The following is a 14,079-nucleotide window of genomic DNA, read 5'->3' as shown; positions in this document are numbered from 1 at the left end:
TAGAAGTAGCTTTATGCTTTCTAAATTGCATCTTCAAAATGCCAGCCGACCACAGAACTGGTCCTGATGCAGTCCATCCAGTTGACTTTAAAAAAAAAAAAGTCTTATAAAAAGCCCCACCAGTTGGAGGGTACGGAGCCCTCTAGGGGACATGGGGAATTTTTTTTCTTTTGCGTTACCTCGCAAAACTTTTTGCGTTACCTCGCAAAACTTTTGCGTTACCTCGCAAAACTTTTGCGTTACCTCGCAAAACCTTTTGCGTTACCTCGCAAAACTTTTGCGTTACCTCGCAAAACCTTTTGCGTTACCTCGCAAAACTTTTGCGTTACCTCGCAAAACTTTTGCGTTCCCTCGCAAAACCTTTTGCGTTCCCTCGCAATACTGTACTGGTCAGTTATGCAGCATAACTGAATCCTGTAGCCTTTCCTACGGTGGGCGCCGTACTTTATGCTTTAATAGAAGGTTATGTGAGGTTTTTCCATGAATATTAGTATCTTTTTGTGAAATATCTGAAGTTTTATATCTTTCTTTAGGATAGAAAGGCGCCACAAACCTACGATATAAACAGAAACTTTCCGTAAGTAGGAAAGAAATAAAAACACATTATAATTTGGACTATTTCTGAGTTATTATAGCGGGTAATAAATCATCTGACAGTTTTGATTGTGTCTCTGTTGTGTTCTAGTCTGAATGGTTTAAAGAGCTGCTTTCAGTTCCATCTTAGCCTTAACAGACATAAACATGCAGTAAAAAATAAATCGATTTTCAATCAGTGTTTTGCACCAAACAGTTTTTACTGTTAACAAGTTTTTATTATTAAACATACGACAAACTAATGATGGTAAAGGGCAGCACTGGGTTAACTCGGGGAATCTCATCTGTCTGTGTATCAATCAGCTCCAAACCTCTTCTTTGTTCTGTCACAATTATCGATTTATTCCATTTTGATGATCAGGTTCCAAACTTTGCAAGGACTGACCGCCCCGCTCACCGCTTCCTAATACACACAAAGCCAGTATCCTTCCCATTCATACCTGGTGACGTCACTCCCACGTCGACACACCTAAGTGTCAAAGCCTCCTGCTCCTGTCATATCAATAATTACATATTTCATTCATATGGTTCCTACAGAGCCTCAGTGAAAACTTGTTTATTATTATTAACTGTTTGGTGCAAAACACTGATTGAAAATCGATTTATTTTTTCCTACATGTTTATGTCTGTTAAGGCTAAGATGGAACTGAAAGCAGCTCTTTAAACCATTCAGACTAGAACAACAGAGACACAATCAAAACTGTCAGATGATTTATTACCCGCGATAATAACTCAGAAATAGTCCAAATTATAATGTGTTTTTATTTCTTTCCTACTTACGGAAAGTTTCTGTTTATATCGTAGGTTTGTGGCGCCTTTCTATCCTAAAGAAAGATATAAAACTTCAGATATTTCACAAAAAGATACTAATATTCATGGAAAAACTTCACATAACCTTATATTAAAGCAGAAAGTACGGCGCCCACCGTAAGAAAGGCTTGCAGTATTCAATTATGCTGCATAACTGACCAGTACAGTATTGCGAGGTAACGCAAAAGTTTTGCGAGGTAACGCAAAAGGTTTTGCGAGGGAACGCAAAAGTTTTGCGAGGTAACGCAAAAGGTTTTGCGAGGGAACGCAAAAGAAAAAAAAATCCCCATGTCCCCTAGAGGGCTCCGTAGGAGGGTGGTGTCTCAGAGGGTTTTGCACATTATGACAGTTGATCAGAGAACTGGTCGGGATGATCGGGGCCTCAGTGTAAACAAGCAGGTTACTCAAGTGTAAAGCAGCCATCTGCGCCCAGTGTGGGCTCATCTACTGCTGTGCTTCCCCAACAGAGGAGCTCTCTGCTTCCAGACCTACTCTCTTCAGCGACTCCGTGTACTTTCTCCTTCCAAGACTGACTATGTCCTCGATCTCCTCTGCCAGATCCCTCCTGCCGCTTTCTGTCATAGCGGCCACAAGCCTGGACACTGACCCAGGTCCTGCATTCCTCTGTCCTCGGGCCCAGTGAAACAGCATGTCCAGCACTAAGGCACCCAGGTTGTCCCTGGCGAGTAACACAAACAAGAGATGTTGCGTTATGAAGCAGCCAGCTGCAGCTGCCTCAGTGGAAAAGAATGGTGTAAAAATACACCATGCATGCATACATCTGTTCACAACTCAATCAGTAGCAGCAATGTGAACATTTGAAAGAAATGTATGCTCATTATATATTTAGTGTAATCTGCAGTCATAGGTGTATTTAAAAATGGCCCCCCTAAGAGTAAGACATTTGAATCTCCATACAATAACCACTATATTCCTGCTGTAAGGACATTAATCTTTGACTTTACATAACGCATCTTTTTCCATCTACGGGATGCGTCATGAGTGGGTTTTTAGGCTTAGGAGAAGGGGGAGGGCCAGATGAGTAAACAGCCTGTGTGTAATCTCCTGCAGTGTCCCAGATGGCTCAATGATGGCTGACAGTGCAGATTAAAGCAATCAAAATGTTCTCCTATTACTGGTTCTTTTGTAGTTACATACCAACTCAGTCTACCTGGATTCCCCAGAGGTTTTCTTTCACCATGTTTGCACATTGATTACATAAATTACCTTTACAGCAAATGTAAATTCTAGCAAGATTTAAGCTGGAGTTCTGAATGATTTTCAACCTATTCCACAATCAAGACTAGCTTTGTTACCCGATTATTATCTTGAATATGCAAAAGTGAATTAAAGATTTCTACATGTTGTCTAATTGAAGCTCAAAACTGTAATGTATTTTATTTTGACTTTATGCAATAGAACATCTCAAAGTAGTGCATAATTGGGAGCAAGGTGGGAAACTAAAAGAGTAGTCTATTCAGACTCCTGATTCAGTTTTTATTGAACTCAATTACAGCTGCAAGCCTTTTGAGTTAGAGCAGTAATTGGATTTAGGATAAAGCAGGGTTAATTACAAATGCATACTACACTTGTTTGAGTTTTACTTCAAAACATTTACTTAAACTATAAAACATTTTCCTTCCAATTCACAAATTTGAACTGTTTTGTGTTGGTATTCACGTAAAACCTGAATTTAATACATCAATGTTGCAACTCCACAAAATGTGAGAAAGCTCAAGGGTTTCAAATACTTTCACAATGAACTGTACAGAGAAAAGGTGCATGCATATTTAGACAATATTTCAGATAACAGTTGTATTCCAGATTCATCTCAAAACGCTGAAAAAATATTCATTAAAATTATTTCCCTTTTTCTGATTACCAATCGGCCACAATAGACCTAAAAAGAGAAGTTAAACATCTCACTGCAAAATAACAACAAAACACAAGAGTTGATGTGGTATCATAACATCTCTGTTAAATAAAAACAAAAAAAATTCCTGTACCAACACTGGAGAAATGTCTCCCTGTTTTACAAAAACACATTGAAAACATCTCAAACACCATGAAAACAAGTGAAGCTACTGATCTGACTTAAAAAAGAAACACAATTCCACTTCCATAAAGTATCTGCATGTGCATAAATAAGTCTGATTCAACCAAGAAGGCTTAAATCTGCATCATGCATAATCAAACTGATCTGCTTTAACCTAAAATCACAAAGTCAAGGTTCTCTGATGATCAGACAGTTCTGAAATAGAAAATACAAAATTCCAACATCTTTGTAGGTCAGACACATTATAATTCTATTTTGAGCATAATCCAAGACAACTATTTATTTAAATGTTTTTATTCTCACCTGTGTTTGTACTGTATGCGGTCCAACACTTCATAGCTCATCCCAAGGTTAATACCAATGACACGCCAGTCCCGTCCAATCTGCAGCGAGATGGACAGCAAGTTGGCTTCTGTAAGGTAGCCGCTCTCTGGGTCACCCAGGTTCAGGGGAGGATATTGGAACTCCTCCATGTTAAAACTGTTGTCAGAATTCAGAGCCTGCAAGTGAAACATGGAAATGTTCCCCTTTAGGTATCGATATTATTCATAGAAAGAAGCCAAAAAGGTTTAGAAAAGATGTATTTTTGTCAGTGGAATGAACAAAAAGCAAGAAGAGCAACTCAAACAATAGTGTGGATATTTTGCAAATATTTTATATATAAAGGTAAAAAAATTAAATGGAAACATGATAAAGAAAAGCAACAGTGTAAGTGAAAAGTGGGAAACAACAATGTCTGGTATTTTAACTGACAGGAAGTCTTAATGGTAAAGTAGCGAGCCACTGGGTGTCAAGTCCTTTCCTCTTTTTGGCTACTTCCTCTGGCAGATTGCTGGGAATCTCCCCTCTGTAGAATGACACCTGAAAAATGAATAACAAACACAAACATTTAGATTAAAAATTGCAACTTGCTCAGCAAACATCCCCACAGCTATTTGTTCAAGCTTTGGTCTTTTTGTTTCCCTTTAAATTCAAAATTAAGTCATAAAAGAAAGACACTAGGTCCAGTGAGGCCATAAACTGTACAAAAGGCCTCAAATCACATCATCTAACTTATTTCCTATTATGCAACGTGTTTCCTATAAACAAGTACAGAAAGTTATCCTCTTTCAACCTTTACCCCACTAAGGACAGTATGACATCTGTTTCAGCCACAACCTTTATTTATGCTCTTTCCAGCTTCCAAGAATGACTTCACTGAAAAACAGCCTGCAGTCCAAAGTTTTTTAAAGCTGCAACTATATATTTTTATCTTGTGACTAGGCAAGCAAGTAGCATGAAAGGACTCCATAGATGAAAACCAGTGTCTATCTTTATTCCCGTCATCCAAATAATGTAAAGTGAGGTGTGACTGAGCTGTTTAATCTCGTTTTCTCTTCATTTCGATGAGCTGATTGTATCAGTTTCATATTGGCTGCTAATGGCAGTCAGTGGAGAAGTACAGGTAAACCCAGTGTAAGGACACCGCCATGTTTAATGGCGTAATCTGATTTATTATGTGCAGCAGGAGCAGCACACCTCACTGATAACACCTGCAATCCGTGCAGATGCAAAAATAGCACCTTGCAAATCTCAGCAGGTTTAAAATACCATAGAATTACAGATCACATCCTCCGCACAAACCATCAGCATAAGAGTGTTATAATATTTGACAGAGAGCACTGAGAAAATGAATGAAACAAACAGCATGAAGGATTCTCAGAACGTTTGTAAGAGAATATTTTATTATTTTCTTAATAGTTTTAGAAGGGAGCCAACTACAGACTTGACACAAAAATATTTAAATTAGAACACCCTCCTCCCTACACTATCATAGGTTACCAAACAGATTATATCCAAGTTCACTAAAGATGACATCTAGAAAGAAATCTGTTTGACAACAAATGCACAGGAGTCTTAAGTAACCTTTAACTGAAATTTGAATTTTGAAGCCCTTTCTGCACTTAAATTTTCACATTCAGAGTCAGGCTGAGATATATGAAACACATAGAAGAAAAAATGTTAACTTAATAAATCAATTTCCTTCTTGGAGTGATCCAACCATGTTTTATTTCAATAGAACATCTGCATCTTATTTTGTCTTTATTGGGTCTTAGATGTGGGATGCCTGTTTTTAGGAAAACAATCTTCCTTTCCTAAACTGAAAGTAATCAAAGTGAAGCAAAGCAACAGGGTTGATCGACATATATTTTGTAAGTACTCAATGTAAATTAAAATGTTATGCTCTTTGCTCATTGTATTATCTGCAGAGTGGGTATGTAACATCCATTATTATTCACTGTTCTGTGTTTCTTACCTGTCCCCTCACTGGCCCTTTTTGCCCCTGAGCAGAACAAATGTACACTTCCTTCACATTTTTCAGACTGGAGTAAAACACAAAACACAGACGCCCCTCAACACAATCCGGCCTGTCTGGGGAAAATAAATAAACATGTTAAAAAAAAACATGTTTACAGATGTTACCCAGCAACACATAATTCTACATTAATGGCAGCAAAGATTAATTCCAACCTGTGACGATGTCTAAGCCCTTTTCAAAGCCAGCGAAGAACTGCTCTCCTTCTAACAGGTCACACAAGTCTGAGGGGTGAGGTCCATCATATTGCTCAGACAAAGACTGAACTCTGCCCTCCATCTGAGCAGAAAACCCACATAATTACTGTTCAGCATCTATACTTGAGGTTCCAAAGAAGGTCAAAAGGTGAGATTTCAAACCTTGTTAGCAGGCAGGCATTGCAGCAGAACCTGAGCGGGATCCGACTTCCGCTGGAGGACAAGGAACTGGACTTTAAACTGTTTAAGCCGTTGATAAACCTTTCTGACCACCCCGCTAACACAACGCTGTGTAGTGTACCACAGCCAGTACCTGTAATAGAGCAGATAAACCACAGTTACAACACCCCCAGCATACAATCTGGAGTATGTCAATTGGAAATTGCATAACAAAGCACAGCAGCTTACCAGGAGAAGTGAGTAATGTAGAAAATGGCATACAGATGGGTAACATACAAAGACACTTGTGATGTAATGTCAGTCCAGGTTTGAGCAGCTGGATCTCCGTGAAGTACGTGTAATTGAGACACATCGGCTTCATGCCCTGTGGATCCACAGTAAATGTTAATGCATGCTAAAATATTCTGCTCATGCACGCATGTGAAAACCATGATGGCCGATGGAACCTGTGATTCCTGGCGGCAGAGGGATCTGGACTTTAACTGGCTGCAGGAACTGTGAGGTAGGAGTCTGGGAGAGGCAGAGGAGGGGGCTGACTCTGGCCTGAGGATCACCACACAGAGCCTGCACCTCAAACTCAGACACCTGCAGCACCTAGAGAGAGAGAGAGAGAGAGAGACGCATCAATAACTGGTCATGGTAACAATGGTGTACCTGCTTGTTGTGGCCATTTACGTTGAATTTTTGTAAGTCATAACTTCTATCGTTTAGTTTTTTCTTTAGGCATTTAGGATCTACTGAAGTCAATTTGGAACCAAAGTCTGTAATTAATTTTTGTATTTGGAATTGTTATGACTACTTCCATAACTTTTAGAGCCTCCCATTATTTTAAGAGATGTTTTTTGTTTGTCAAATGTCCGGTGGTTGGGAGGTTTTATAACCAACCTGCCGTCTAAAGAGATGGGTCATTTGGACTCCACAAGGTTTACTTTGCTCACACTGACACTTCAATCAAACAATCAGGTCAAAAGTATTTTCAAAAACAAACCAGCTGTTGCCACCCATTGATTTTTCTTGGAATAATTTTGGTTTTGGATCTTAGAAGGTTGTGCTCTTTTCACTGCCATTTGCTGACCTCACCTGTAGGGTTATAGTGCGAGTCTGTGCAGTAGAGTCAGGAGGGAAGTGAAGCTTTATTCCAGGGTTGGAGCTGGACACCAGAAGAGCTCCTGCTGGTGTGACGGAGCAAGTATCCCTTACAGGTCTGGATACTGCCATAAACCAAGAGAAGTGGCTCACAGAGGAACATGCCAGCTACAAAAACATAAAAGTTTATTTTATTCCACAAGTAACACTATGATCTGAATTAAAATAGAAAAACAAACTTTACGGCCCAATTTCAGATTTTCTCGTTTACCCTGGCTGGACGTCCCCCAGGATAACAACAATGCTCCTCACTTCCTCTCCTGAGTTCAGTGGGCAGAGTGCTCCATGTCTGCCCGTCAAACGTGCGCAACACCACCTCCCCTCGTTTGGTCCGATGATACGGCACACACACCTCCACAGGCTGAAGTAAACAACAAAAACATGAACAGAGAAACCCAAAAACATCCCTAATAAATAGTCGGAGCATTAATATAGAGCAGTCCGTCTGTTTGGATAACCCTAACCCAAGACCAAATTGTAGAAAAACATTTATCACAAAAACAGTTGCACACGCTTAACAGCAGTGACCTAGCATACTGATTCATAAATGTAGAATTATAATAGTATATAATAAACTAATTAAATAGGGCTCTTATAAAAGCTCTAGCATTTGCTGCACTTAAAACAGACAAAGGAAGGGAGTTCCATGTTTTCATTCCTGTAAAAACAACTGCCTTTTGTCCAGCATTCCTGTTACATGGTGGAAGAGTAAAACAACCTTTTAAACCAAGCCTGTATTAAAATTGTGTAAAGTGTGGCTAAACAGATATTGGTCATATTAAACATTTGGTATCTTAGATACTACAATAATTCTAAAAATGCATAAAAGGGCAATTACAACCTTATTTTTAACAAAATGCCAACCTACTGCTTTGTGCGGCTGGCATGTTCCTTGCTCTTAATGATGCTCTTTGTTCACTAATGGTCTCTAACATAATCTCACACAGCTTTACTTTTTCACATTTAGTTTTGTTACATCCTCATTCCAAATTGTATTAAACTGATCAATTAAAGGCTGCGAGTATTGTACATGTTTTTTTCCATATTGTCATAATGGGATATTTGTGAGCAGAAATTTCAGTAAAGAGATTAATTTAAGCCTTTGAAGTAAGGCTTTAATATATTTTGACAAACTGAAGCATGGTTAATGCTTCCCAGATGCTCTTTAAGCGTATAAGAGCAAAAAGCGGAGAATACATGCCTCACTTCTCTAGATTTCAAGGCTTACTAATACTTTTTCATGGCACTGTACATTTGTGTTAATGTAATAAACTATACCGAATCATTTTCACACCTTCAAAAACGTAACACCATGAGGACGAAGCTCCAGGGGCCGACTCAGCAGGATGTCGTGTTCCTCCAGCCACACCCACTTCCTGTTTGGCCTTTTCTCGCCCCACATGAGTTTGGTGGTTGTCATCAGGCATCCAGGGGGGAACATCAGCTCAGCCCCTCCTGGGAGAAACACATGGCAACCAGCAGACGAAACAAAGAAGCTAAAGAGCAAAGGAGAGGGACACGTTTGGTTTCGTCCTGCAATGCTTAAGCAGACAGTGTTAGTTTACAAATTTGATCACGTCACTGCAGAGCTGTACCTGTGCTTGTTGAATCTAAGATGCAACTTTGGGAGTTTTGGGTGATCTGATAAGACAAGACAATTATAATGAGTACAATACAAAAAGTGCATTGCATGATTACAATAAAAGAAATTTAAGCATAAACCAATTTACGTCTGCTCACCCGGTACAGGAGGCAGTGGAGGCGGCGTTGGAGGTTTTCCCAAAGGATTATCGCGAACGTCCATTGTAAGCAGAGGGAGTTCATTCAGACATTTTGGAATTACCCGGAACTCATTGCTGTAGATGACCAGTTCCCTGAGAGAAACAAGAGAGCCTGTGCAATAAATAAAAACTCGTCAACAACTTCACTCCCAGCAAACAGAATATCTTGTTTATTTCTAAAGTGGTCTATATCTAAAACCGTAATTCACCCTGAACCTCTTACCCATGCTCTCTGGCAGCCATTTCAGCTTGTTGCGAGACAATTCCAACTTAACAAGCTCCCCCAGGAAACCAATTTCATCAGGCAGTTGCTGGAGAACGTTATTTGATACATCGAGCCTCTGCAGCGCTTTTAGTTGGCCCACGCTTGGGGGAACAGATACCAATTTATTCCCCATCAGGGACAGGTAGGTTAAGGATGATAATTGGCCTAGATCTGGAGGCAAAGCTGAGATGTGGTTGTGGCAGAGAAGCAACATGGACAGCGCCGGCAGTTGGAGCAGGCATGATGGCATAAAGGTAAGCTGGTTGAAAGAGAGATCCACATGTTTCAGGTGAGACAGATTTGACGTGGAGTCTGGCAAACTGGTGAGGAGTCCAGGCAGGGGATCACCTCGTGAGTCATAAAAACGATGTCCTTCAAGAAAGAAAAGTAAATACAGGAGATGGTGAAAGCAACATCTTCAGAGCATATGTTTTATTTTAACTATCCAAAATACCTTCTGTGCAGTCTACAAATATTTTTTTATATTTATTTTTAAAATATCTATATATTTCTTACAATAATAAATGGTGTCACTTTTCTAATTTAGATGTGTTGACAGTCAGCTCCAGATATTTAGGATAAAACTTGTAGATATCTGGAACAAATTTCTTAAAAGGAACAACTTTCCTTTATAATACCTAAATACATTTTAACGTGAATGCACATGTGCTGTTGGTCACTCTTAAATCAGAGTTACTTTGCATCCTACTTAATTACCTTTCTGCAGGTCTAAAATTTAATTTAAAATTTTAAAAAATTACATTTCAAAAGTAACTTTGAATAAAATGTAACTCTTTGGTTTATATCCTGGCCACTCAAACAAAACAAAATCCAATGGTGGAAAACGTGAATTATTGCTAAGGCTATAGTTTGATTTGGGAGTCAGTTCAGAACTCTAGGTTCTGAACTGACCTTCTTCCAATCAAATTACTGATAAAGGCAATGAACACCATACAATCTTTCATGAGAATTCATAAATAAAAGTTTAGAAAATGGAATTTTACCTTTCTGAAAAGTATAGTTGAGATACCCACAATGTTTATCTTCAATACCTAACATGAACATTGAGCATCTAGAGCTGAAATCAGCTCTGAAAAGAGTATTTTAGACATTTGAAAAGACACAAGAATATGAATATATATGGATATCTGAAAATATGCTTAGCTTAGTTACTAATTTGTTATTTTCAAATTACAATACATCTCAAGTCACGCAATCACATTTTAAGTTACACCTAAGATTATTATTTGTATTTTTTCCTCATACAGTCTCCACAATGGAGAGCTTAAAACACCATGTGGTAAAAGTAGAAAACATATTTTAGCTATCTTTATTCTCAGTTCTATCTAGTAACAGACAATGTGATTTTGACAGGAAGGATTGTTGCTACTGAAATCCTAAAGTAAGTAGAGACAAGACTGTGATTTGATTGTGTTACAACAACCTGCCAGACAACCAAATCACATTTTATCAAAGCAGTGCTAGTTATTATTTTAGAAAAATGTATCTAAACTAAATACAAAAATATGGCAATATGCATGCTAATGTGTTGGTACTGCGATATGTTACCCCGAATGGCCAAAGAGTGAAGACCTGTCATATGGGGAAGGACATCCAGTGCAGCATCAAGCCCAGGTTCGTCCTCGGAGCCCAGTCTCAGGTACTTGATGCCCCTCAGATGATCAGGGTCATACCCCCATACCAAAGGCAACGCAGCTGCTCCTCCTAGGTAAACATCCAGGGTCAGCCTGGTGTCTGTCATGATTGCAGAAAGCTCCACAGAAGGAGGCAAGGGTGGCGACAGAGACAGGATTGAGCCACGGGAAGATGAGGAAGATGAAGAAAGAGGTTGAAACATTGACGAGAAAGAAGAGGAGAGGCTTGAGATGGAGCGATCACTGGGGTCCGCTGAGTAAGCCTCCCTCTCTGGTTCAGCAACCTCAGCTCCAGGCGCATGATGTGGTTCTCTCAATCCAGGTACCGATTCCCTACAAGCCGGCAAAGCTGTGGAGACGTTTAGATTTTTGGCTGCGTTATTCTCCATCTTCTGACCTGCTTTGTTTTACAGTCCAACGAAGATCAAGGTCTCCACCTTCCTCATGAAGAGTTGTGTCTTCTTGAGGCTTTCTCTCCATAAAAAGAGTTTATAAAATCACTTACTATTGCTGCAGTGATGTATCTGGGGTTCTCACTTTCCATAACACGTTACATGGCTGATTACAGACAAATTTGTACTTCATGGCAGTAAGGATAAGTGGTGAGAACTCCTTATCAAGACAAATTCACTGTACGAAGAAAGTGTAAGCGTCAAAGTCGCAAACACGGTTCTTAAGTTAACGTAAGCCATAACTATCTTTAAATAGTCCACCAAATGTGCATACTATTTTTAAAATATATGTTTTTCTCCTAGCTATCACAGTTTTCCAGGATAAAAACAGGAAACTTTAAAATCGGGATTGACTGTTCGTTGTGTGACGCTACTTCCTGGTTCTAGAACGTTTTTAAAGCAAATCCGTTGCGTCACTGTGGCGCGCTTGTTTTAAGTTACCCTGGGTTCCAAATAGAGAAGACACTAATGCGGGTATTAGAATCTAATGGGTGCTGACGGTCCCGCCCCTCTCTCTGGTTCTTATATATTACAACAACCGTAAAGTTAGTAGCACCGCCAAAGTTTCAACTAAGGGCGGGACAACGGTGTCAACGTGTCTAGTCGATGCAACTTTTCATTTAGGCGCTTGGTGTCGCTTTTTATTCTGGCAGAATAACAAACTGCTATTGCTTACAATTAAAAAAAAAGATTTCTTTGTTCAGTTTTGGTTTACCATTCAAGCAAAAACTTATAAATCTATATTTCTTGTGCGAGGGTTCCCATCAGAATTTAAAGTAGAACATTTTAATAAATATTTAATATTGTTATAAACGGAAATTAAAATAAACGTGAAAATAACATAAACGGGACCACTCTGATAAATTAAAAAAAAAAAAAGAATTATATCATTATAAAGAGATAATTATAATTTTTATAATATATATTATAATTTATCATTATAAATTATAATAATATTATAATTATCTCATTACAATTAGATAATTTATTATAATGAGATTCTATCTCATTATAATAAATTAGCTCATTAGAGTGCTAATTATATCTTAGCTCAAGAGATCATTTATTATAATGAGATTCTATCTCATTATAATAAATTAGCTCAAGAGATAATTTATTATAATGAGACTCTATCTCATTATAATAAATTATCTCATTGTAATGAGATAATTATAATATTATTATAATAATATAATTATACTCAATTATAATATTATTATAATTATCTCATTATAATGAGATAATTTATAATATAAATAAATTCATATAAATATTATAAATATTTAATATTTATAATATTATTATAATATTACAATTATCTCATGAGATCATTATAATATTATTATAATGATCTCATGAGATAATTATAATATTATTATAATGAGATACTATACTATATCAATATAATGAGATAGTATCTCATAGTATATAATTATATAGTATCTCAACATTCTATATTGAGATACTCATTATAATAATATCTCATAATAACATTATACTCAGATAGTATCTCAATATAAATACTGATATATAATATATTGAGTATTTTATCTGTCAAAAAACAGCAAATCTCCCAAGTGCAAAAGTATGTGAACTCTTTTGGTTGGTACCTTGTGGCACCTCCTTTTGCAGCCATTACTTCAACTAAACATCTTCTGTAACCACAAACAAGTGTCTCACATCTGCTTTTGGGGATTTTTGTCCACTCTTCCTTGCAGAACTCTGCCACTTGAGTGAGGTTGGAGGGACATCTGGCATGTACTGCCCGTTTCAGATCTTGCCACAGCATTTCTATAGGATTGAGATCCGGACTTTGACTGGGCCAATCCAGAGTGTGAATCTCCTTTCTCTTAAGCCATACTTTGGTACTTTTGCTGGAATGCTTTGGGTCGTTGTCTTGTTGCATAATCCATTTCCATCCCAGCTTCAACTTCCTGACTGATGGCAGGAGATTCTGGTCAAGAATTTGTTGATAGTCCTGGAAATTGATGGTTCCCTGTATTATATGGAGTCGTCCAGGTCTGGAGGCAGAAAAGCAGGCCCAGACTTTCACATTTCCACCACCATGCTTCACTGTTGGGAGGAGGTTCTTCTCTTTAAATGCAATGTTTACTTTTCTCCAAACATGGCATCTGTGATTATGGCCAAATAATTCAATTTTGGACTCATCCGTCCAGAGAATGGACTTCCAGAAAGCCTCTGGTTTGTCCAAGTGCTCTCTGGTAAAATTTAAACGGGCAGCTTTGTTCTTTCTTGAAAGCAGAGGCTTCCTTCTAGCAACTCTCCCATGAATGCCATGTCTATTGATGTTTCGCCTGATTGTAGACGCATGTACATTTATCCCAGACGCTGACAGAGAGTCTCTGCAACTCTCTGGAGGTGATGCGTGGGTTGGCTTTTATCTGCATTATTATTTTTCTGGTACTTCTTTGTGTAAGTTTTGACGGCCGTCCACTTCTGGACAGGGTTGCGGTGATGCCTAGTGCCCTCCATTTGAAAATGATTTGTCTCACAGTGGATGGATGAAGCTGGAATCTTTTGGAGATGGACTTATAGCTTTCCCCTGACTGATGGGCTGTTACTACCT

The 14,079-nt window shown here is 38.4% G+C and overlaps 1 protein-coding gene across 2 annotated transcripts; it reads right to left on the bottom strand.

The window, feature by feature from the left end:
- Positions 1–1,645: 1,645 nt before the first annotated feature.
- Positions 1,646–11,981, bottom strand: pidd1 (p53-induced death domain protein 1). 2 transcript variants are annotated; one of them, XM_023344019.1, is made up of 15 exons: positions 10,979–11,981; positions 9,344–9,757; positions 9,080–9,232; positions 8,935–8,980; positions 8,634–8,835; positions 7,551–7,700; positions 7,274–7,447; positions 6,640–6,787; positions 6,422–6,557; positions 6,176–6,326; positions 5,972–6,095; positions 5,757–5,872; positions 4,214–4,321; positions 3,764–3,960; positions 1,646–2,083 (listed from the first exon to the last, which is right to left on the bottom strand). In XM_023344019.1, the coding sequence occupies exons 1-15, from the start codon at positions 11,427–11,429 to the stop codon at positions 1,849–1,851; spliced, it is 2,805 nt and encodes a 934-aa protein (XP_023199787.1). In that variant the 5' UTR covers positions 11,430–11,981; the 3' UTR covers positions 1,646–1,848. The 2 variants fall into 2 exon arrangements, with proteins under 2 accessions (XP_023199787.1, XP_023199782.1); XM_023344014.1 differs by having other exon boundaries at positions 10,955–11,980.
- Between the last annotated feature and the right edge of the window lie 2,098 nt (positions 11,982–14,079).

The sequence above is a fragment of the Xiphophorus maculatus genome, chromosome 2 (assembly GCF_002775205.1).
Source record: "Xiphophorus maculatus strain JP 163 A chromosome 2, X_maculatus-5.0-male, whole genome shotgun sequence".
Taxonomy (NCBI): Eukaryota; Metazoa; Chordata; class Actinopteri; order Cyprinodontiformes; family Poeciliidae; genus Xiphophorus; species Xiphophorus maculatus.
Note: the sequence above shows the minus strand (reverse complement) of the source record. Positions and strands in the feature narration are given on the sequence as shown.